Consider the following 25,402-nt stretch of genomic DNA (forward strand, 5'->3'; position numbering starts at 1 on the left):
CCAAAAAAAAAAAAAAAAAAAAGAAATGTACCTCCACACAAAACCCCAGTTAACTTCACACTGAATAGGAAAAAACTGAAAGTCTTTCCTCTAAGATCTGGGACAAGACAAAGGATGCTCACTCCTCCTGCTCTTATTCAACATAGTGCTGGAAGTCCTAGACAGAGCAAGTAGAAAAAAAAGAGAGAGAAATAAATGTCATGCAGATTGGAATGGAGAAAGTCAAATTGTCTCTGTTTGCAGATGACATGGTTGTATATATAGATAAACCTAAACCTAAAGCCTCCACCAAAAACCTTGGAAGTTGAAAAAAATACAGTACAAAATCAAAATACAAAATCAAAACAAAAACATCAGTAGCATTTCTATACACCAACGATCTGAACAAGAAATCAAGAAGGCAATCACGTTTATAATAGTTACCAAAAAAACCCCCAAAACCTAGAGATACATTTAGCCAAGGGGGTGAAAGATCTCAAGAAAAACTATAAAACACTGATGAAAGACATTAAAAAGGACACAAGACATTCCATATTTATGAAATGGAAGAATTAGTATTATTAAAATGACCATAGTAACAAAGTAATCTATAGATTCAATGAGGTACTTATCAAATTACCAATGGTATTCTTCACAGAAATAGAAAAAAAACCCCTAAAATTTGCATGGAATCACAAAATACATCAAACAGTTAAAGTATTTTTCAGTATATCACACTAGCAGATTTCAAAAAATATATTACAAAGTTATAGTCATCAAGATAGCATAATACTGACATTAAAACAGTTGCATAGACAAATGGAAAAGAAAAAATATTTACATATTTATAGCCAACAGATTTTTGACAAAGCCGCTAAGAACACTCATTGAGGAAAAGGCATTCTCTTCAACAAATTGTGCTCAGAAAATTAGATGTCTATATGAAGACCAGAACTAGACCCCTATCTCTTGCCATATGAAACAAGTTCAAATAAATTAGAGAGTTAAATCTAAGGTAATAACTATTAAAGTATTAGAAGAAAACCTAGAGAAAATGCTCAAGAACATTGGTCTGAGAAAAGATTGCTAGAGTAAGACCTCAAAAGCACAAGTAATCAAAACAAATATGGACAAATGGAATCACACCAAGTTAAAAAGCATCTGTACAGCAAACAAAGAAGTTACAATAACAAAAACCCACAAAGTGAATAGACAGCATACACAATGGGAAAAGATATTTGAAAACTACCCATCTGGTAAGAAATTTATAATCAGAATATATATTCAAACAATTCAATAGCAAAAAAACAAATTAATCTGGCGGGACTCAGTGGCTCATGTCAGTAATCCCAGTGGTTTGGGAGGCCGAGGTGGGAGGATTGCTTGAGCCTAGGAGTTTAAGATCAGCCTGGGAAACATAGTGAGATTTCCTCTCTACAAAAAAATTAAAAAATGTAGCCAAACTTGGTGGTGCACGCTGTAGTCTCAGCTATTTGGGAGGCTGAGGCAGAAGGATTGCCTGAGCACGAGAGGTCAAGTCTTTAGTGAGTCGTGATCATGCCACTGCACTCTAGCCTGGATGACAGACTGAGACTCTGAATGAATGAATGAATGAATGAATAAATAAATATAAATACCCTCATTAAAAATGGGCAAAAGATCTGAACAGATATTTCTCAAAAGAAGACATACAAATGGTTAACAGGTATATAAAAAATGCTGAATATCATTAGAGAAATGCAAATCCAAACTACAAGAGAGTATCTTATGTAAGTTTCAAAAAGGTAATACTTGATGTTGGCAAAGATGTGGAGAAAGAGGAACCCTCATATATGTTGGTAGGAAAGTAAGTTAGAACAGCCTCTATGGAGAACAGCATGGAGGTTCCTCAAGAAACTAAAAATAAAATTACCATATAATCCCCAAATGAAGGAAATCAGTATATCAAAGGGCTATCAGAACCCTCATGTTTATTGCAGAGCTAGTCGCAATAGCCAAAATATGAAATTAACCTAAGTGTCCATTTTGTTTTTAAATTGACACATATAGTTGTATATATTTATATGATAACATACTGATATTTCTATACATACATTATGTAGTAATCAAATCAGGTAATAAGCATATCCTAAACCTCAAATGTTTATCATTTCTTTGTGTTGGAAACATTCAGAATTTTTTCTTCTAGCTACTTATAAACATATGAAAATTATTGTGAACTGTAGTTATTCTATTGTGCTGTAGAACACTAAAAATTATTCCCTCAGTCTAACTGTAATTTTGTATCCTTTGACCAATTTCTCCTACTCCCCTTCCCCTCTGCTCTTCCCAAATTCTGGTAACCATCATTCTTCTCTACGTATGTGAGATCAATTTTTTCAGCTTCCACATGTTAGTGAGAATATGTGATATTTTCTGTGCCTGGTTTATTTCACTTAATATAATGGTTTCCTGTTTCATGCAAGTTGTTTCAAATGACAGGATTCTGTTCTTTTCAATGGCTGAATGACATTTCATTGTGTATATACGTCACTTTTTTCCCATTCATCTATTTATGGACACTAAGGTCGATTTTATATCCTGACTATTGTGAACAGTGCTGCAATAAACATGGGAGTGCAGATATCTCTTCTATATACTAATTTCCTTTTTAAAAAAATATATGCACAGTGGTGGGATTGTTAGATCACATGATGGCTATATGTGTAGTTTTTTTCAGGCCTCCATACTGTTCTCCAAAATTGCTGTACTAATTTACAGTCCTATCAGCAGAGTACAAGTGTTCTTTCTCCACATCCTCACTTTGTTATTTTTTCTCCCCCCCCCCCACCTCTCTCTCTCACTCTTTCTTTTGAGTCAATGTCTCACTCTCTTGCCCAGACTGGAGTGCAGTGGCATGGCCACAACTCATCACAACCTCCAGCTTCTGGGCGCAAATGATCCTTTGGTGTCAGCCTCCCAAATACCTTGGACTACAGGCATGCACCACAACACCTGGGTGAATTTTTTTATTTTTTTTTTGGTAGAGATGAGGTCGCTATGTTGCTCAGGCTCGTCTCAAACTCTTGGGCTCAAGTGATCCTCCCATCTTTGCCTTCAAAAATGCTGGGATTACATCCCACCTGACTGCTTTTTGATAGTAGCCATTCTAACTGGGATGAAATGATATTTCATTGTGGTTATGATTTGCACTTCCCTGATGATCAGTGATATTGAACATTTTTTCAAACATTTGTTGGTTATTTGTATATTTTCATTTGAGAAATGTCTATTCAAATCATTTGCCCATTTTAATTGAATTGTTATTAATATTTTTGCTGTTTTTTAGAGTTCCTCATATATTCTGAATAGTAATCTTTTGTCAGATGAATAGTTTGCAAATATTTTCTTCCATTCTGGAAGTTGTAGGTTTTACTCTGTTAATTGTTTCTTTTGCTGTGCAGAAGCTTTTTAGTTTAATAAAATCCCATTTGTCTCTTTGCTTGTGTTCTATAGGTCTTATAAAATCTTTTTCTAGACCAATACCTTGAAGCATTTTTTTTCTACATTTTCTTCTAGTAGTGTTGTAGTTTCTGGTATTACATTTAAGTTTTTTAACCATTTTGAGTGGCTTTTTTTTGTATAAGGTTAGAGTTAGGGATGTAGTTTCATTCTTCTGAAGATATTCGGTTCTTTCAGTATCATTTTATGAAAACAAAACAAAACAAAACTATTCTTTACCCACTAAGTGTTCTTGGCACCTTTGCCAAAAGCCAATTGATTGTAGATACATGAAGTAATTTCTGGGTCCTCTATTCTGTTCCATTGGTCTATGTGTCTGTTTTTATGGCAGTATCATGCTATTTTGACTACTACAGTTTTGTCATATATACAGCTTTGTCATATAATTTAAAGTCAAGCAGTATGATGCTTCCAGCTTTGTTTTTTTGCTTAGTCTCTCGCTGTTTGGTGTCTTTTGTGGTTCCAGACAAATTTTAGAATTGTTTTCCTATTTCTGTAAAGAATGCTATTATTATTTTGACAGAGATTATAGTGTATCTGCAGATTGCTTTGGGTAATATGGTCATTTTAACAATATTAATTTTTCTAATCCATGAGCATGGAATGGTTTTCCAATTTTTATGCTTTTCAATTACTTTCATTAGTGTTTTATAGTTTCTCCTTCTGGAGATCTTTCACGTCATTGGTTAAATTTATTCCTAGGTATTTTTTAAGCTATTGTAAATGTGATTGCCTTCTTTATTTCTGTTTTAGCTAGTTCGTTCTTTGTGTTACGTTCTTTGTGTATACAATAATTGTATACATTAATTTTCTCTCCTGCATCTTTTCTGGATTCATTGATCAGTTCTAAGAGGGTTTTTTGGTGGTCTTCAGGTTCTTCTACACGTAAGATCATGTCGTCTGCAAACAAGGACAATTTGACTCCTTAACTTTCAATTTGGATGTCCTTTATTTCTCTCTCTCTTATTTCTACTTGTTCTGTCTAGGACTTCAGTATTATGTTGAATAAGAGTGACGGGCTTGAGTATCCTTGTCTTGTCCCAGATCATAGATGAAAGGCTATAGTTAGTCCCAATTCGGTATGTTACTAGTGATGAATTTGACTAATATGGCTTTTACTGTGTTGTTATGGGGAATGTCTACCACTCTGAGTGGGTCCTCAGCACATTTTCCTGCGGTAAAATATTTGCATTTGGTGGTTGGATACTATCTTGGCGTTAGTGTACAATATAACTCTCCTAGATTACTAGAAACTAAAGAGCTTGGAAGGATTAGGCTGGTGATCGAAATACTGCATGTGACATTGTTTCTAGTGAAAATATGTTTGGATTCAAAAACAAAAACAAAATACTTTGAAGCAAATTTTGAAAATCTGTGTGTAGCATGAATAGTCTGTTATATGAGCTATTCATCTGGTTAGAAAGACTGGCTTCTTATAAGGAAAGCAATGAATTATATTTGATTTTAATGAACTATGAATAGTTAAACTAACTACCAGATGCTGAGGGTATGTGTGTAGGTATACTTGAAATATTTTGCTTTGTAATTTTATACCTTTTAGGATATAGTAGAAAACGAGCCATCAGTTCAGGTGAACAAGAAAATGATACTAATTTATAATTGGACAACTCTTGGCATACATTTAGATATAGGTATATTTATATTTATATATAGGTATATTTATATTTAAGTGTGCATATCTATGTAAATATAATGAATAGTTTACCATTTCACTGAATATTTATTTGGCATCTCCTTTTTGAGATAAGAATTATTCTAGATGTTAGCATTACAATAATATATAAAATAGACATGGTCCTTACTTTTACAGATTTCATAGCTTAATATGACAGTCAAATAATATAGTGCTATAAGTGATAAAAATAACCACATGACCCAAAATGGTTGGAAATCGCCAAATCTTCAAAATCGTATATATCCAAGGATCATAATGGTAGGTTAGAGTTGACAGCTGTACAATGTAAAAGAAGTAAGTTATTACTACTTACTATGTTTCATTTTTCAGCTCATTACTTTCATGACTGATGGGAAGGTAAAAATGAAAATCGTGAACTTATATATTTGATATAACTATTATAAATCTTGAATTCTTAATGAACCTAACTAGTTATCAATAAAAAGTTTGAAAATCTCTTAAAAGCGAGTTGAGAAGAATTACTTACCCTAGTCCCAGCAGCTGACACACATCATTTGAAATCTGAGTGGTCCAATTCTCAGCACAAGCCGTATGCCATATGCTCTGAATTCTGAACTGTACCAAACCATTGCTGTTCATAGTGCCATTGAAAAGACGCACTAAAGATACAGAGGAGAGAATGGTGGTTACCAGATGCTGAATGGTGAGGGGAATGGGGACATGTTGGCCAAAGGGTAAAAAGCTTCAGTTAGTCAGGAGGAAGACGTTTTTTGAGATCTATTGCACAGCATTGTGACTATAGTTAATTATGTATTTGTATATTTCAAAATTTATTTCCACAAAAAAAGATAAGTATTTGAGGTGATGGATAGGTTCATTAGCTTGATTTAGTCAGTCCACTATATATATATATATATACATATATATATGCATATATATATATACTTATATATCACATATATAGTGATGTTGTAATATATATTATGATATATAACATATGTTATGATATATATGATACATAAATAACATCATTTTGCACCCCATACATATACACAAGGTTAATTTAATTTACACATAAGATTTTTAAAAAAGTAACAAAAATGAGATGCGTTAAAGATACAAGCTTTCACACAGAGCCATTTTTATCCAAGTTGATCAGAGTAAATTTTGGCCTCAAAACTAAATGTGCAATGTTGTTAACATTTAGAGTTTAAGAATTGATTGTAGTCTTTCTTAAGAGTATGTTGGCAAGCCTAAGATGAAAAAACTAAATGAAAGATTTAATTTTGCCCTTTCATATAGCTATAAACATGGAAAAGGCAAAGATGTGCAAGTTCATTGCATATGAAAGCAACTAATCAACAAAAAATAAAGTTATTGGTGAAGAAGCTATCTTATAAACAGTCTCTAAAAGTAGAAAACTCAAGGTCAGAGACAAGTTTAGGTATCCCCCTCATTTTCTTCTCCAGAAACTATTTTCTTTGTACTTGCTCTTATACTGTTTGAATTCTATCATCATTTAATGATATTTTGGATAGACTATTAAAGCAACTAATGACTAGTTAGGAACTGGACCAATATAAGCTAGTTTGTTAAGGAAAATGTCAGCAGTAGTAGTCTAACTTATAAATATCATTATAATTCTATAAAATAATTTTACTGTTTTCTTTGTTATTATAATAAGAGATAAGAGCATTGACTTTACAATTAGATATACTTAGGTTGAAAACACAGCTCTGGCCCTTACTAGATGTGTGATGTTTGAGATACGCTTAACTTCTAAGTCTTAGTTTCCTAATGGTTAAAATAGAGCTAATTCTTTTTTTTATCTTTTATTTATTTATTTATTTATGTGAGACAGAGTCTCATTCTGTCACCCAGTCTGGAGTTCAGTGCCAGGCAATCCTTTCACCTCAGCCTCCTGAGTAAAGCTGGGACTACAGGTGTGTACCACCATGCCTGACTAATTTTCTTGATTTTTAAAAAATTCTTTTTTAGAGACAGGGACTCACTATGTTACCTAGGCTGGTCTCGGATTCCTGGCCTCAAGTGATCCTTCTACCTCGGTCTCCCAAAGTGCTATAATTTCAAGTGTAAGTCACCTTGCTTGGTCTCTACTTCTTATTATAGATTTTTTTTACAGCATTTAGTTACAGTGCATGGCACACATTATGTAAGTATGAAATGTTTACTTAGAAATAAAAGCAAGACATAGTACAAGATGTCTGTTACTCATAATGTTATAGATGTCTGAAAAGGAGTCTGGACTGAAAACTCAGCAGGAAAAGGAAGAAAGTCAATTATACATAATCATGCAGGTGCTTCTGAACATTGACAATCAACAGAATATTACCAGCAATATATTTGGTGATAGAGTGCCTGCTTTGGACTATTGTCTTTGTGGCAGTTTACTAGCTTTCTTTTTGAATATTGGTTGTGCTAGACTTATAGTTATTAAATAGAACTAAATTTAAACAAACAAAAAACTGAGGCCTGAATGTTAACTTTTCTCATAACCACATAGGGACAGTGGTGTTATTATAAAATCACTGGAAAGTGTTTATACCCAAAGCATTGAACCGTGTCCTGATAAACACACTCATAATCGTCCTTTCACATTTGTAAGATCCAAATGTCGAGGCGAAAGTCATAAGGGTATTTTCTAAAAATAAGACATACCGCAGTGTGCTTCATCTGAGCCATCTGAACACTGTGCATGACTATCACAGAGATTCGCCCGTGGAACACATTCTCCGTTTTCACACTGAAAATGGTCTTCAGTACAGGGCTCTATGGGGAAACAATGTTTTTTGTACAGGATAAGAAATTACAAACAGATGATTCTGGAGTACAATTCCCACTTTTCCCCCTTTAGGGAGCCAGCTTTGATGTTGATTAACACCATACACTTAGTTGCTCAGAATGTCTGGAAATAGCATCAAAAGCCAACGTGAGACTTTAAAGGTGTGTGGATGAAATCTTAAACATCTCCTTTGCAGGGGAGTTCACACAGTTCCAAGAGACGGCTGAGAGATTTTGGACACACCTCTCTTTAGTAATCCTATCAGTATCTCCTAAATAAACTTCACCACAAATGAAAATACAAGCAACAACCACTGAGATGTTGCTGAAGCATAGAGCTGACTTCTGACCTCGCCTTCCAAAGGATACATCCAAACTTTTGTAATAAAATGTGGAAGTTGTCTTTTTGTGGAACCAAAGTTGGACTTGGAAACAGAGGGCTCAATTAAAGCTTGGTCAGGCAGAAAAGGCTAGACACAAAGAAATAAAAACTTTGCAATAGTAGTAATGTGAAAGGAAGTTGGGATGGAGTTCCAAATCCGTAAATCAGTGTGGAGAGCATGAAACTTTGCATAGCATGTGGAGAGACAAAAGGAAAATGAAAAAGCTGGCCAAGGAAGACATTGGGTAGATGTGGAGACTTTTGGTTGTTGTATTTAGAGTTGAGTCGAGCAAAAGAAAGTCAACTGGAAACACTCATTATTTAGAGAAAGGAGGTGATGCTGTTTCCTGGAACTGCTTGATGTTTTAAAGTTTTGCCCTGCAAAAACATGCTTATCATTGGGAGAGGGTTTGCATCCCTCAAGGTGCTTTCTAGTTATGGCTCAGGAGGTACAGCTATGTGTTGGGAGGATGTCAGGAACGCTGTTGAGAGCCACATGGGATTTGAATTCCTTGACAATGGAGTTGGCAGTTGGATGTGGACAGGCTCATGTCTTCTCTCTTACATGACACATGGACAATCATACAGGGAAGTAAAAAAACACTTGACAAAAATAAGAACCAGGGAAAGTTGTATTTTGAAAACTATTAGTGAATGTTAATCAATATAATAGCTATAACATTGCTTTCCAGGAGATACAATTAAAGTTAAAATGATTTCAAAAACCAATTCTAAAAACATCTGTGAAGAATTTCTCAATTTATGATGACCAAACATAATGCTACATGAAAGGGATAATTTCTGTTGTTTTAGAACCTAAATTGTGGGCCCAGAACGAAGGATATTGATAAATACCGTTATACGCTAAAGGGAGGCACTAAGCCATACTACGCTTACCAAAAAATTTCAGAAGTGGTCCAGTGACTATAAATACTCATCCCCTATTTTCAGTTTTTAAAAAAAGTCATTAAAGTTTTTTTCCCCCACAAAAAAAGACAAGTGTTTTTGAGGGGGAGTGTTTTCATGTGGGAAAGGGATGGATGATGTTATTCAACAAACCAAGTGTACGGTACCCTAAGAAGACAAAATTACATTGGGTTGCCTGAAAGAAGCAAAGTCGGCATCCTACTCCCCAGTTGAAAGTTTACTACACTGCAGAATCACAAAGGCCGGTGCTTCCATGGGATTAGTGCAGGGTCTCCCAGATTTTTTAAAACTCTGACTTTATAATAAAATAGATTTTAAATCATAAGTCACCAATCAATTACCAATGTGTGGGTGTGTGTGACTAAATTAAATTTTACCCTCCTATTCTATTCTATTCTACTCTATCTTATCCTATCCTATCCTATCCTATCCTATCCTATCCTATCCTCCCACTCTATTGCATCCCATAACAAGGAATTCAGGTCAAAACTCAATAAATTGATTTCACTATCCACTTTTTGAAAAATACCATAATAAACCAAAGCATAGTGAAAAATTTTATGGGAGATGGTAACTTTATTTTCCTAAAGTTTGTGGGAAGACAGTTGCGTAAGTAAAGATTAGTGATTGATTCTTATAACATGATTTCAGAAGTCAGAAAGTTGATCATGTGGACACTGGGAAAGATGACTGGGTGCCAACTGCCTGTCAGGGAAACCTGCTCCAGCACAAAGAAGTGGAGGGGTGGAATCTGGGGATTAGGAATTAGAAATGGAGTAGGATTATCCAAGATCATTTAGGAAGTGTAATACTCATTCCTGCAGTGCGATCATCTGGGGCAAGACGGGGAATGCTCCAAACAGTCTGCATCCTCATGCTACAACAGAGCCAGCTTTCGGCCAGAGGCCAGTGCTCACTAAATGAAAACAACAGGCGTGACAAATATTACTTGTCTTCCAGTGTTGGAGCTATGGGAAAATGGAAGGGAAAGCAAGTAGAAAATAAAAGTCAATATTTCTACCTTTCTCTACCTTTGAGCTGGAGGATAGAAGTTTTGAATTAGACGATATGAAAGTGTTGATGCTATACTGGATTGTTTGTTTTATTACTTAAAGCTGAGTCTTAGTTACCTAGTTAAAATAATTTGACGATCAAAGTAACTGGAAAAGAAAAGATATTTGTGTAAAAAAAAATATTCAGGTGTAAAAAGAAAGATTTGAAATGAAGTAGGAGAGTATACACAGTTGAATATATACTCTACTAGCTGTAATAACATATAATGTCATATAATTTCATCTTTGTATTCCTGGCACAAAGCAGGGAATAAGGAATTTTTAAAAATGAAGTAAATTAATGCATGTGAAATAGTTGATATGCCTAAAATATCAGCCTGAATTCTAGTAATAAACATAATACAAAAACACTTTTTAAAAGTATGATTTTAAAAAATAGATTTTTAAATTTAAGGCTGTTGGATGATGATAATTCTAGTGATTTGAAAAAGAGAGATTGATTTCATAAGTTACAAAGATAAAATTTACTTATTTAACGTTGAATAGTGGTTAAGATATAAGCTCTGGAGTCATATGACTTTGGTTTGAGTTGCAATTCAGCCATTTCTTTTGTTATTTTTTGACCTTGGTCAAATAAATTAATTCTTTTGAGACTTAATTTTCTTGACTGTCAAATAGGAGTAAATACTGCTTTGGTCTTAGGTCTTTCACGGGTATAAATTTTTAAAAATAATAAAGTGTATTGCGCATACCAACAAACATGCATACAGAAAAGGTTCAACAGTTAAAATTCTTAACAGCAAAAATAGTAATAATTAAAAGTCACCATTTTCAATTATATTTCTAAGTTAATATTGTTACTCCATGTGCTAGTTGTGCTTTCTCTTCCAGATAACCAAATAAACAAAAACAAAACAAAAACCTAATTCTTTCGTCTTCATATTTTACAACAATAATTGAAGCCATTTGTATAATCTAGTTTAAACTTTGAAACATTTTATATTTTTCCAACCAAATCTAAATTACCTTAATAAAAAAATATTTTTAGAAAGCCATGGCTGGTTGGGTTGTTTCTACAAACCTTATTACCATGGGAAAAGTAGGTTGTGTATCTTAAAATATAACAGTATTAAGGAATGTCTTGTAAATGTAATTATCAATCTGTTTCACAAACATAATTTTTAACCAGATTAGTGAGATAATGAATGAGCAAAGACAATTACAGATTCTACAGGCAAGCATTAATATTTTAATTGACTATATTTATTTTCTTTCTAGCATTATTTTCCTTAACAAGCAGGAAACTTTGAAAGTAGGCAAATATGTGTTTGTATTTACATATGATTATTTTAAAAATATATATATTTTAGTATATTTTGTATTTATTTTAAAAGTTGATAGCACCTGCCCCATGTCCATGGCCAAATATTTTAATATACTTATATAATGTTAGTCACTACTAGCTTTTTTAAATTATATATTTCATTACTTTTTTATAGCTTATGCAATCATTATGTAAAAATGAGTTCCCAATGATAATAATTTAATCATTAATAAATTTATTGATATGTTTATTCTTTATCTAATGAAGTCAGGCTATATTTAATGGAAAAATAACACATTAATTTAATGGAAATAAATGTAATTATCTGAAATAAAAAATTGAATGAAAGCATGCATAACTATTTGAAACTTACAATCCATTTTTGGGTCTACTCAGATCTATTAGGGTTTTTCCTATGAATTTAGAAAAGAAGAAACTTGTTTCCGAAAGCAGAATGAATTGGACAAAAAATACTGAATGGCAAATTGATCTATTGTTACTGAACTCAATAGAACTTATCAAACTCAGAAGAGGTGTAAATAAGCTCTTCAAAATTTTCCTTACGTTTGTAAGCGAGATTCTGACTCTTTGCAAGGTACAGTAGTTCAGCTTCATTAAGAAGTCTTTAATCCAACAGTTTAACTCTCTCTGGACTCTGAAATCTTATTTCTGATAGTTTTACACCCATGGTGAAAAAGGGAAAAAGAAATATAGCTAAGAATTGAATTTCCCCATCTCTTTTTATGAAGTCTCCAGTATCCCTGCCTCATTTAGTCAACATATGCTTGGTTTAAAATGGAACTAAATTGATCTCTAAGGCACAAGCCACACGACCCCGGGAGGGCTCCAAACCCCTAAATATAATCAGTTGCAAGACAAGTGCTATTGATTCCATGGTAAGACTCTGAGTTTCAGAAAAGAGCAATGAGGGGACATTTACAATTTACAGGTGAGAGATCTATAAATATAGATCTATAAATATTTATAGAGATCTATAAATATAGAGTATAATACATATACTCTAGTTCAATGGAAATGAAAATGCTAAAAATAGAGCAAAGGAAAGAAGATACAAAAAGATGTTACACAATCGTGTTACATTTCATTACTAAGTATCACTAAAATATCTCATAAGGTAAGTGAAACACATAAATACCAAAAACAATTTTTGATGCCTCTTTTATACCATTTTCTAAAATGATCACCAAAGCAGAACACCAATGTAAATAGATATGTGTGCCCAATCTCTCTTTCCCTTACCAGCTTGATTATCTTACTACCAAGTCCCTGTTTCTATAATTGCTTTCAGTCTTTTGGTGTAAACAATCTTAATGGAAACACACTGTGCTGATGACAGCTCAATCGCCTCATTTCCACTTCCCAGCAGCATCTGTGTCACGTCCAGGAGGAATGTGAAGCCAGCACATTCACCGTGAAGTGATGGTCACGGAAGACTCCATGCTAGATCCAATTAGGTACATTTTCTCTTAAAGATAATTTCATAAATAGCATAACAGTAACAACTGAAATATAGCTATAGGATGAACAAATAAGGAACTCCTACACCATAAACTTGGTATCTTGTTTGTGTTGAGAGCAATCAATTACACTCTTTGGGGTTTTATCTTGAATAAAAATTGCTGTCCTATTTTTCAAAATCCTTGATGCTGTATTTGTTGCCTTGTAAGAAAATGAGACAGACAATAACAGATGCTGGAGAAATTGCTAAGAAAGGAGAGTGCTCATACATTGTTGGTGGGAATATAAAATAGTATAACCAGTAGAAAAAGCAGTATGGAGACTTCTAAACAAAATCTAAAAATGAAATGTAACTACCATATGATCCAGCAGTTCTTCTGCTGTTTACATACACAAAGGACAAAAAAATCAGTATACGGAAGCAATATTTGCACGTTCATGCTTATTGTAGCACTATTCACAATAGCCAAGATATGGAGTCACCCCAAGTCTCCATCAATGGATGAATGAATAAAGAGAATGTGGCATATTTACACAATAGAGTATTATTTAGCTTTACAAAAAAATGAAATCCTATCATTTTCTTTTTTCTTTTTTTTTTTTTTTTCTGAGTTGGAGTCTCACTCTGTCACCCAGACTGGAGTGCAGTGGCCGCTCCTAGCCACCGCAGCCTCGACCTGCTGGACTCTGGCATCCTTCCGCCTCAGCCTTCCAAGTAGCCGGAATTACAGGCGCGCGCTACCATGCCCAGCTGATTTTTTGATTTATTGTGGAGATGAGGTCTCGCTGCCCAGGCGGGTCTCAAACCCACGGGCTCAGGCAATCCACTCATCTCAGCCTTCCAAAGGCGTGGGATTACAGGCTGAGCCACCGAGCCAGACTTAATCCTGTCATTTTCAGCAGCATGATTGGGACTGGAAAATATTATGTTAAGTGAAGTAAGGCAGGCACAAAAAGACAATTTTTGCATGTTCTCACTCATATGTGGGAGCCAAAAAAATGGATCTTACTGAGATATTGATTAGAAAGATGGTTACCAGAGACTAGAAAGGGTACTAGGGAGCAGGATATGAAGAAGGCAGTTGATGGGCACAAAAATACAGTTAGATAGAAGGAATAAGATCTTTATGTTTGGTAGCACAATAAGGTGATTGCAGTTAACAATCATATATTGAATATTCCAAAATAACTAGAAGAGAATATTTGGAACTTTTCCAATACAAAGAAATAATGAATGTTTGAGGTGATGGATATATTAATTTTCTAGATTTGATGATGATTGTATGCTTGTATCAAAATATTACATGTATCCTATAAATATGTACAACTATTATTAATCTACAAGAACTTTTTTAAAAAACACTTTAACTTTTGATGAAAGAGATTTGTCTGTGTCCTTTTCAACAACGATTTTCCTCATTCCCTGTGGTTCCTCCCTTCTCTTTTGCAATTTAAAATATCAGTTTAAAGCCTTACAATTTCTTACTGGTTAGAACATAGCTTTTTTACAATCATCTCAATTACCTAAATTGGTATTCATCTCCATTTCTTTTAAAGCATAATATCTCTTACAAAATTTATTGCCATGAGATAATTCTCAGAAAAAATTTGAGGGCATCCAGTAGAGTAGATATTAGGTATTAGCTTTCTTCAGTTTATGATATGTTGTAGAAGTGAACACATAAGTGGGCTCAGTGGCTCAACCTGTAATCCCAGTGCTTTGGGAGGCTGAGGTGAGTGGATTGCCTGAGCCCCCGGCTTCGAGACCCGCTTGGGCAACTTGGCAAGACCTCATCTCTACAATAAATCAAAAATTAGCCGGGCGTGGTAGCACGTGCCTGTAGTTCCAGCTACTTGGAAGGCTGAGGTGGAAGGATAGCCCAGCCCAGCAGGTTGAGGCTGTGGTGGCCGGGAGTGGCCACTACACTCCAGTCTGGGTGACAGAGTGAAACTTCAACTCAAAAAAAAAAAAAAGTGAACACATAATTCTACCACATTTAAATACAGAAGTTATTGACATCTATACATATTTTTATTGCAGCATTTTCTCCTGAAAAACTTAAAAATATCACTTCACCCTTTTTAATATTCATCACTAAAAGAGGGAAATATAAAGCTGATTTTATTTTTACACATTTAAAAATAATTACATTTATTTTGCTTTGAAATTCACTAAAAAGTTTTCCACTTGAAATTTAATATTTTACGCAGGAAATGTTATAACACCAATTCCTGCTTATTAATTTTTTGCAGAACATAATAAGACTTTATAATTTTAAGAAAGTTTACTCCAACCCATAAAGTATATAATATTTCCCCCATTGCATCTCTCACTGTGAGTTTTGATGTTTGTTTGATTGCTTTTTTTCCCTTTTGGAATGTCTGTTGTTTACGAATTGTGGTTTGCTGCAAATTTTACAGAGACTCATATTTTTCCATCTCTTTGTTTATGCATTCTGTATTATGGTTTTCTGCAGCAATCTTTGTGGGAATGTAGATGTTCTGACACCTGAATTTTGGAATAGTTTTGCAACTGACCAGAAACTATTTTGTTCACGCTATTAACAAAAATCTTAATCAAATCAGAGAGAATAATCTGCTTATGGCAAAGTTTCATAGGAAATTACTGTGGCCAAAGATGGCCATCGCTTTCCAGACTTTCTGAGAGGAAACTGTATTGTCACTCCTGGGAGCTAGTGCTGAACAAGGACTGTTCTATCAAGAGCTAAAATTCCATATTGACTTAAAGAATTAGAGTCATAATTTTAAATACAAAAAGAATAGTAAAACAATTCTGTATTTTTTCTGTTACCCAAAGTTTGTTATTACTAATTTACTTTCTGCATAATAACAAGAACCTATTAGGTTTTATTAAACAATGCACATCCAAAGTCTGTTTTATCTTAAATGTTCAACATTAACTATCAAAATACCCTCTTCTATATCCATCACTTATCTTCATTTAAAAGTATCATCAGAAAACCAAATGATTAACATAAGTAAAATAAAATGTTGGATTATATTAAATTTAAAATAATAGGCACATCACAAAGAGAAATAAGTTGAAATAGATAAAACATTGGCAGGCAAACACGGTAATCATTGCACAATCAGCAGCAACAAAATTATCAAGAGACAGAATCAGTGACTCAATTCAAAAAGACGTTTTCAAAATTATCTTGATTAATATTTTTCAAAGTAATAATTTAATTATCTTCTAAGTTTAATAAGTTTAATTCAGTCTATACAAGTTTGTGCATATACATAACAATTGAATTCTCATTTCAGTGCAATTTCTTCTTTACTACTACCTAGTAAAATCATGTCATTTTCTTTTCTTTCTTTCTTTTTTTTTTTGAGTTGGAGTCTCACTCAGTTGTCCAGACTGGAGTGCAGTGGCACACTCCCGGCCACTGCAGCCTCGACCTGCTGGACTCCAGCGATCCTTCCACCTCAGCCTTCCAAGTAACTGCAACTACAGGCACTCGCTACCACACTCGGCTAATTTTTGATTTATTGTAGAAACAAGGTCCCATCGAGTTGCCCGGGTTGGTCTTGAACCTGCGGGCTCAGGCAATCCATTCGCCTCGGCCTTCCAAGGTGCTGGCATTACAGGCTGAGCCACCAAGCCTGGCCCATGTCATTTTCTATATTTCTCCTTTTTCATGTACTCTACTGTAAAATAAATTTTAATTTTCTGTAGCTCTCAAAATATTTATTCTTTTTGAGCTATTTTTCATAGGTGTTCATATTTTTGCTTACTTCACTAATTGACTGTCTTTTATTGACCCATGTCACTGTTGCTTGTAAGTAAAAGACTGGTTTCTAAAATCAATCACAAAATCCAGAAGGAAAGATTAGTTGATTAAGCTACCAATCACTTTAATCTAAGTAGCATGGATAATAACAATCGTAGCTTATTTTCAGGGCCAGTAAATAGTCCATATACAGATCAATTTTCTCACTTGTTGTAATGATTAAATCAGGCAACTTTCTGGGATGGAGCAAAGGTCTAGGCCAGTTGTGAGTGGGGGAACAGATGTAAACAAACTTAATAGCACAGTTATTTGAAGTTATATAATAGGCCGGATGAGGACCAATCATCCAACTCTACCTCTTTTTTAGGTATTCCAGCAAAACACATCTATTTTACTGATGTTCCTATGGAGGAAATAGCCGTCGTTCCAAAAGCTGTGATGCAATGTGTGATCTTGAGGGATCTTACCTGGAATCCCCAAGTGATAGCCGGTAGTGAAGTTCGCTTTAAACCCTCCTCCTGCCAATGTGTCATCAGTGATGAGGAGCACAGCCATTCTATTAGTGGTAGAGAACACATCGCTTACTGGACCAAGCCCTGTGTACACGGCTGCTCCAAAGAAAAACAAGATAATCAGTGAGATTATCCCTGGAATCTAAAAGAAAATATACCCCTTATCTCAGTTCCCTCTTCCAGATGTAGGGCTACATGACAAATCTCACTTGTGAAGCAGCCACATGTGAATAAATATGTACCTTTTTACCTTTTAAACACTACTACAATGAAAAAACTTTTCAATCTTTTTGACATTATTGAGGTTTTTGCAACTCTATCCTTTACTATTGAATTATTCATAATATTATCTTACTTCACTAGTACTCAAAGTTCACAACCCCAGAAAATAACTGAGATTATAGACTCCCTTAGTACATTTTTGGCCAAATTTATCTAGTATTTTTTTGTGAATTGAAATATAAACCTAATCTAAATGATGTATTAATAAGAGATTGATAAAATAAACCTAAATGGTGGTTTTCAAACTTTTCCCATGAATTCCTCAACTTCTGTGGATTTTATAAATAATAAAACACTCCTTACAATAATTCCTCTAAAAATACATTCATCTTTTAAAATGTTTTATATATCGGAAGTTCTGAAAGCAATTTTGTTTCCAAAAAATTCCTGCCTACCAATTTAAAAACTATAATTCTGATGCTCATCTAGAATTCTGATTTACTTTTCAATAATTTATGTAAATATTAAGAGGTAGAGTAATAGTTTCTTAAATTTTTCTTAGATCATAAGAACTCTGAAGTTTTAATTAGAAGGGCAATTTGACCAGAAAATGAAAAACAAACAACAAAAAAAAGATTCAAAATATGTTTATAATGTGTATACAAAAAAGCACATTTGAAGTCCTTCAGTTCTTGCTAGGCTTCTAGTCCCACAGACTTTTGCTGTTTATTTTTTCAGTGTGTGTGTGACTTTCAAAATATTCTCCCAGGAAGCTTGCGCTCTGGAACTTTGAGAAGTTTTGCTGAATAACTCTACAAAAAGGCTGGTGGATTATATGGGGTACTCTCTTCACTACTCTTCTCCTTCCATGTGCTCAAGAAAGTTCCCTCTGTAGTCTTCATGCATTGATTGCAGTGTTCATGTGATTTTATCTTGATATAGCTATGAGACCAGAGTTTCTAATAGATAAGTAGTTATAAAGTGTGTTGTTTTATTTATTCCACTTGATACTTTAAGCATCTTTATCATTTAATGTGTGACTTAAGAGACACTTTCTTAAAAATTAGTAGTAGTTAAGCATGATATTAGGTATTATGTTTGAGAGTTGTTAAGTGTGTCCCCATATGTTTTATAATCTAGGTAACAAAGTTTCCTCTAGAATCATACATCCCTTATGCTTATTTTAAAAATTAATTATCAGCAGATAATAGAAAAAGAATCAGCTTGGTCAAGTTTCAGATCATACTCAGATACTAGAAGAGCTAGTACTAGAGACACAATCAAAATAATAATAAAATTTAAAATAAAAATTATTTAAAAAATTTTATATAACAAAACCTATTTGGATAGTTTAAAGTGAAATAAAAACTGATTTGATAGCTATCTTTGTACATCTGAAGTACACAGTGCATCGAGAACAGCATAATGAGTGTCCTTAGCTCTTGGTCGCCAAAGTGTAGTGCTTGTTGTATTCAGTTAATGACAACTGGTAGAAACTGGTAACTCCTGCTTTGCCAAGAATGCTCAAGATGAGTATTATTTAGTCACTATTGGAAAGATGCCCCATATTGAAAACTCAGCATAAACTCATGTTACTCTGCTATTGTATCTTCATTTTGCTACTTACAAAAAGGGATGATTACATTGACTAAGAAATGCTCTACCAGTCCAGCATTGTGAGCTCTACAACTTTCACAGTATTTAAGTTGCGGACTTACCTAACAGCAAGGAATTATCTTCTCCGCCATCTCTGATTTCAACTACATCTTTAATACTTTGTAAGTCAAATTCTTGAAAATGAAGTTGTATATTTTTTCCCTTTTGTGCATTTAAATTCCAAACACCTTAAAAGTAATAAATAAAAACACTTAATTTAGAACACATTTTAATTTCCCTTATCAGCTTCATTCTCTTGAAAATTTCAGATTACTTTCAAATATTTATTCCATTTCATGTAAATCAATATTCCAAGCTTTTAGTTATAGTTTTTCTTCTTGGTGAGAAATATATTCATTTACTAAAGAATATTTATAGTAAAATTTCAATTAAATCTGAAATAAGTTAGCATAATTGAGTTTATTTTATATAAAATGGAATACTTTAATCAAAGGTGGCAAGTTGTCTTTTACTCTTACAATATAAAATTTATAAATACTAAAATATATTAATATTCTAGTTGCATTCATTTAAGTTTCCATGATAAATGTAATTTATAGGACAAATAAGTTTTAATATTCATTTTTTGACATTTTGAATTAATTTATATATGTTGTAACTGGTAGTTATTTTCAAACAAACAAAACAAGAAAAAATTGCCAGTATCAATAAATATTCGTTGGTTGTATTGATTTCTCTTTTTTTTCAAGTTTTAAAACAAAGTTTATTAGAGAAAGGAGAGAAAATGGAAAGAGAGACATGCCAGAGCTGGCAGGCAAGAGAAACCACGTTTTTATTGATTTGTTAAATGCTTTAGCCTTCTGATTTTGCTTTAGGTCACTTTCTCATTCTTTATAAGTGTTCTCAGTCACTCTTAAGAAATATAATTTCATTATTATATAATGACTTCTAAGTCTTTATTTTCTGTACTTTTTTTGAGAAGTATACCAATTTATCCAATATTAGCTGTGTATGGGCTGCACATACTTAAAATCAAACATGTCCTAAAGGGAACATAAAATGATCTCTTTTGTTCCTCTCCTTATTCATCCTATCTCAGTGATGGCATCACTACCCATCCACACACAGTTATCTGTGCAGGAAACCTTGGCATCTTCCTTGATCTCCTTTTTTATACCACAACCAATCAATCAACAAGGCCTGTCAATACTACCTCTTATTTCCTTGAATTCCATTTACTTCTCCTCAAAAAGTATATTTGTCACTATCAGAGTTCAACTTACTGTCATTTCTGATCTAATTAGTCATACTGCTGGCTGTTGTCCCTTACCATCTGTCTCTAATCTAAAATGCAAGCTTGATTTTACCCCTATTTTCCTTAACCTGCTTGAGTATTTTCAATGCTTTCAGAATAAATTCTAAACTTTATAATATGGTGCCAAATTATTTCATATTTTTAATTTCGCCCTTTACCATTATTTAATTTTCCTTGGAGATTCAACAAAAAGTCATGGTCTCCTATTTTTGTATGTTAAGGACTCTCCATTTCTCTTCATGGAGTCATGTCTTTACCTTGATTGTATAATAGCAGTATCTTGAAATTTTGTAATTCTTGACAATTTATCTGAATCTTTATCTACATGGGGTTATGTTGTTTCTTCTTGACCTACTTCAGTGCCCTCAAATACATAATAAATATTTGTTGAATAACTTATTAATTTAATAAATTACTTCAAATTGTTGTTTCAAAGTTCCATTGCTTTTTGGATTTCTCATATAATTACTGTGTTCAAATAACATGTTTGAAAGTTCTGTTCAGTGTGAAGTAGAGAAGATAATCGCTGAGTCCACAAACAAGTCAAATTAGATTAATGTTTGGGTTTTTAAATCAGATGTCTCTCTATAATAGTGGCCCTATTGGCCTATGAAAGTGATGCTTGCTTCTTTCCTGACCATCTGAAGGAAGAACGTTGGCATTTTCTATCTGCCACTGGAGCATTTCTTTCACTGGAAGAATTCTCTGTTGAGATTAACCAGGCATGGCCATGGGAAGAATATTTGTTTCCCAGTACAGACTTACTAAAGTGACATCTTTGTAGGGCAGTCTGAGGTATCTGTATCTTTCGCACAATTTTTATGCATCTCTAAATGAGTTTCTCTAGTCAGGAACACTGACCTAGAGATAACCTTTGGACAGATTTAGTAAACTCTTCTTTTTTCTAGACATAGTAGTTATCTTCCTTATAATTTTATTTTTTATACTGATAATCTAATTACATTACAGTAGCTGTCTGCCTTATTGACTATAGTCTATACAGAAAAATATGTGGAAGTCACAGTTGGCTTTTTACTTTTTATACTTTCCATTGGCTTTGTTCTATGGAATTGCAAACTTGTTAAACACACTATGGACATTATATGTAGAAACAAAAATGGTTTAGAAAGCTGTATCTGGTGTAAATCTATTTCTCTCACTGTTGTTATTCAATTCATTCCATTTAGAAAAATTTGGAATTCTAATAATGGCACCTATTTCAAATAATTATTGTGAGAATTGCCTGAAATAATGAATAACAATCATTAAAATAATTCCTGGCACTAACAAATGTTAAAAATGTTTAGTAATTATTGTTAGTTTTGTAATATTAAGCAATTTCATAAGCAGGCATGATAGCTGGACATATGCTTGAAAAACTTGTAATCTGCTTTGCTATGTCAAAAGGAGATCTAATTTTGATGTGTACATTTTTTTCGGATACCTGGAAAAGAAATGACTCACAGAAAGCCTGATTAGGGTAGCTGTTTGGATAGTTCATAGAACTGAATGTTGTATTTGGCTCCCATAGTTCAATAGGCCCTCCGCAGTCCGCTGAAAATGAAAGCAATGAAGAATCATTAGTAACACAATTTTTTGTTCAGAAACATGATACCATATGCCAGCACATTTTCAGTTACATTTTTTAGAATTTAAGTTTCGACAGACATATTTTAGAGTTCATGTAAGAGAAATCTTTGCAGCTTAAGTAAGAAAAAATACAAGTAAATAGATCTCTTTACTGAAGAATGTCTCAAAAGTTCCTTAATATTCTTATGGCCTTTGTGAACCTCCAAGAGAACTTAATGGTGTACAGCATTTCCCAAAATAATTTGTATATGAGGTCTTTTTGACCAAACATCTTCTATAAATAGGTTTCATGAAATAAGGTATTGAATCCCAACTATAAAATAGAATTAATGATTACTTATAATTAAAAAAAAATCCTATATCTGACACTTTCTAAAGAGAAGGGTTAGTCAATTACCAATTCTACATTTCTTGATTTTCGTTTTTGGTGGGAGCATAGATTTAAGGCAAAGTGTCACTAGTCTGCATATTTAGGTATTTGACAGTCAAGAAAGGGAGACAAATTGAAACTTTACTTGCTTAATAATTTCCCTGTATAGATCTGGTAGCCAACATGGTCCTGAGATCAAGTTGGAACTGGTGACTTACTAAGGCAAATTTTTAGAATAACAAAACAGATATTCTAGTTCAGAGTATAGCACTCTAAGTAGTTAGATTAACTATGAAATTTGTAACATATTTTATATTTATCATCTTATTAGAAAAAATTCTAAAGTCATAAAAATTCATTAACTACTATAATTTTCCCAATTCTATCTAATTCTTATCATTATTATATTTAAAAATAAAATGAAAACTATAAAAGTGACCTAATTTGAAAAGTACTGAAAACTGGGATAAATATACTTTTTCCTTTATTAAAGGCAGATGATACAAGAATCATGTAAGCTAGAAATCAGATTATGGGAGAGATAATTAACAGTCTCTACACCTATCATGTCTAGAATTATACTCTCTTCCTTGATTTTGCTTTTATATACTTTCTGCCCTATGTATGTCGATCATTTGAAATTCATGTGCATCTTCCAGATTTGTATGTAACAAACTCCTTAGATTTCAGTTTCATGATGTGTATGATGCGACAGAGGCAATTACTCTTGAATTCTTGCCAACCTGTTCTGATCTATAAAGTGGTTAAGGCATAGTCTTACTCTACATGCCTTTCAGGGTCAAGCTTGTCCAGACTCAAATAATCTTATCCAAATAATCAGCCTCTTAAAAACCTTATTGCTTGCAAAGTGCTTCCACGCACATTGTCTCATACGGGGAAAGAAAATGGTATATAAAAGAAAGATTTGAAGCAACCCCCTCGGCTGCTCTCCCACTGTGGGAGTTTTTCTGTCCTCTCAATAAATCCTTCTTTCTCAACTTAAAAAAAAAAAGAAAAAAAGAAAAATTTGCTGGATTAAAATTGTGACTCTAAGCTATTTGTCTTTTGGAAATTTATTTTTCTTCAAATATAAAATCAATCAATCAATATATAAAGGATTTGCAAGGCTTTTGTAAAAATCAGAGATAACTGTGCATTACTCGGCATACTCAATACTAATTTTTAAAGTATTCTTGTGAGTTAAGCAATTACTACATTATTTCAGTTTTAAATGGATAGTCTGAGGATTAGAGATATTCAGTTGTTTGCTAATGTCCTACACATCTACCTAGTGTCAAAGTCAAGACCTCTATCAGGTTAATCTCAAGCTCATCTCACAGTGTATTACTGTCTCCCACTGGATTGATTAAACGCTGGATCATCTCCACCATCTGGTTTATGCCACAGGCAGGGTTTATTTAGATTGAGTAGCCCTTGACAGGTATATGACAAAGAAAAGGTGGGCAGAAAGGAATGTGGATGAAATCGTTGATAAGTAAAGTCAAGGGTGGGTAGATCTAGAAGAAAGGAAACAAGGTACACAGGGTGCTGAAGTAGGCATTTGACCCAAAGAAATAGTTGTCACTTGGAATTAGGACAGAATCCCCACAGGAAACCAAAGTTCTCCTTGATTAGGTGACTAATTTGCAAAACGTTCTGAAGAAGGAACTGCCACGATCCTATAACCTCTACATACTCGCCACACATTTAATTATAATAATTCTACGCTGCTATGAAGTGCTTTAATCCTCAATGACACCAATGAAGGAGGAAAGTGGAACTATAGGGACAAAAATCACACTGCAGATTGAAGATTGAGAAAACCTAACTCTGCATTTCACAAATTTAGCTGTGGTCAACGATGTTTTTTTGGGGGGGAAAGGAGACCATTTTTTTTAAACCATTATTCTCATTTTCTCCTCAAGGAACATAAATGATTCAAAATCTTATATTTCTAATATAATAAATAGCTGACATTTGGAGAATGCATTGACTCTTCATATAACTGAACACATATGTAAAGATGAACACTATACATGAAAATGAGGAGGTAGAACTTTAATAAGCACATAGTCAAATTCAAATATTGTCAAGTGTAATTGTCACACCTGTTAGGACAGGCAGTTTACTTAGCATTTCTCCACTAAACAGAGGTCTTGGAAAAGTCATTCTTTTTAAATACTAAAGAAATACTTTTTGAAATACATTTGGATTATAATTTCATATCAAATAACTGACCAGTAAGATATCTCTGGTCCTTGCTCTGATAAAATAGTTCAGTTATTTTCTGCAAATAAATGATTGTAGAGAATTGTCAAAAGCACTTTACTCATTCTAAATATGATGATGCAATTTATTTTAATGGCAATGTGGCTATAGTAGAGACGTGGCATGCACTTCTTAACAGAAGAGCCAAAGATTTATGAAATGCAATTCCAGATATCACAGTCATGCTGTGTTATTAGATAAACCATCCCCACCCAGAGAATGAAAGTAAAATTGCCTGTCTGATACAGGGAATTCTATTCATTTATAGTGTTAAACTCTTTCATTTTTCTTTTTCTGGGAGCTATTCTCGCAAACATTTGTATTCTGATTAATTTCCTACTACATCAGTAGGGATTTTCACTATATACACTATGTAAATATCATGTAGTATTTGGCAAAGTGGTTGTCAGGGAGAGATATTATCCTTGAGGCATGTCATTTTTAATGCATGTTTAAACTTCAGACATCCATGAGATATGTGTCACTATGGAGGCATTTACTGTAGAATGGAAATGAGGGGAGCCTAGCTTCCACTTACAGTAAGAGGGTTTGAATTAAAAATATTTATGGCAAAATAAGAAATGAGAATGTGGGAGAAATAGATTTTTGAGATCTTATGTGAGGGAAGGAAATAATGGAGGTGGCTTGAGAAATAATACTTCTTATTGATATTTGAATATATAAAG

The 25,402-nt window shown here is 33.4% G+C and overlaps 1 protein-coding gene across 1 annotated transcript in view; it reads right to left on the reverse strand.

The window, feature by feature from the left end:
• TMPRSS15 (transmembrane protease, serine 15) overlaps positions 1 to 25,402 on the reverse strand; it is a 141,673-nt gene that overhangs the window by 43,475 nt on the left and 72,796 nt on the right. Inside the window, exons 14-18 of the mRNA XM_008055327.1 lie at positions 21,953 to 22,042; positions 19,275 to 19,400; positions 17,290 to 17,430; positions 7,817 to 7,927; positions 5,664 to 5,796 (exon numbers count right to left, since the gene is read on the reverse strand). Coding sequence (XP_008053518.1) covers positions 5,664 to 5,796; positions 7,817 to 7,927; positions 17,290 to 17,430; positions 19,275 to 19,400; positions 21,953 to 22,042 — 601 coding nt within the window. The remainder of the gene's footprint in view (positions 1 to 5,663; positions 5,797 to 7,816; positions 7,928 to 17,289; positions 17,431 to 19,274; positions 19,401 to 21,952; positions 22,043 to 25,402) is intronic.

This window comes from Carlito syrichta, unplaced genomic scaffold, assembly GCF_000164805.1.
Source record: "Carlito syrichta isolate Samal-C Ts95f unplaced genomic scaffold, Tarsius_syrichta-2.0.1 Scaffold301823, whole genome shotgun sequence".
In the NCBI taxonomy this organism is placed as follows: Eukaryota; Metazoa; Chordata; class Mammalia; order Primates; family Tarsiidae; genus Carlito; species Carlito syrichta.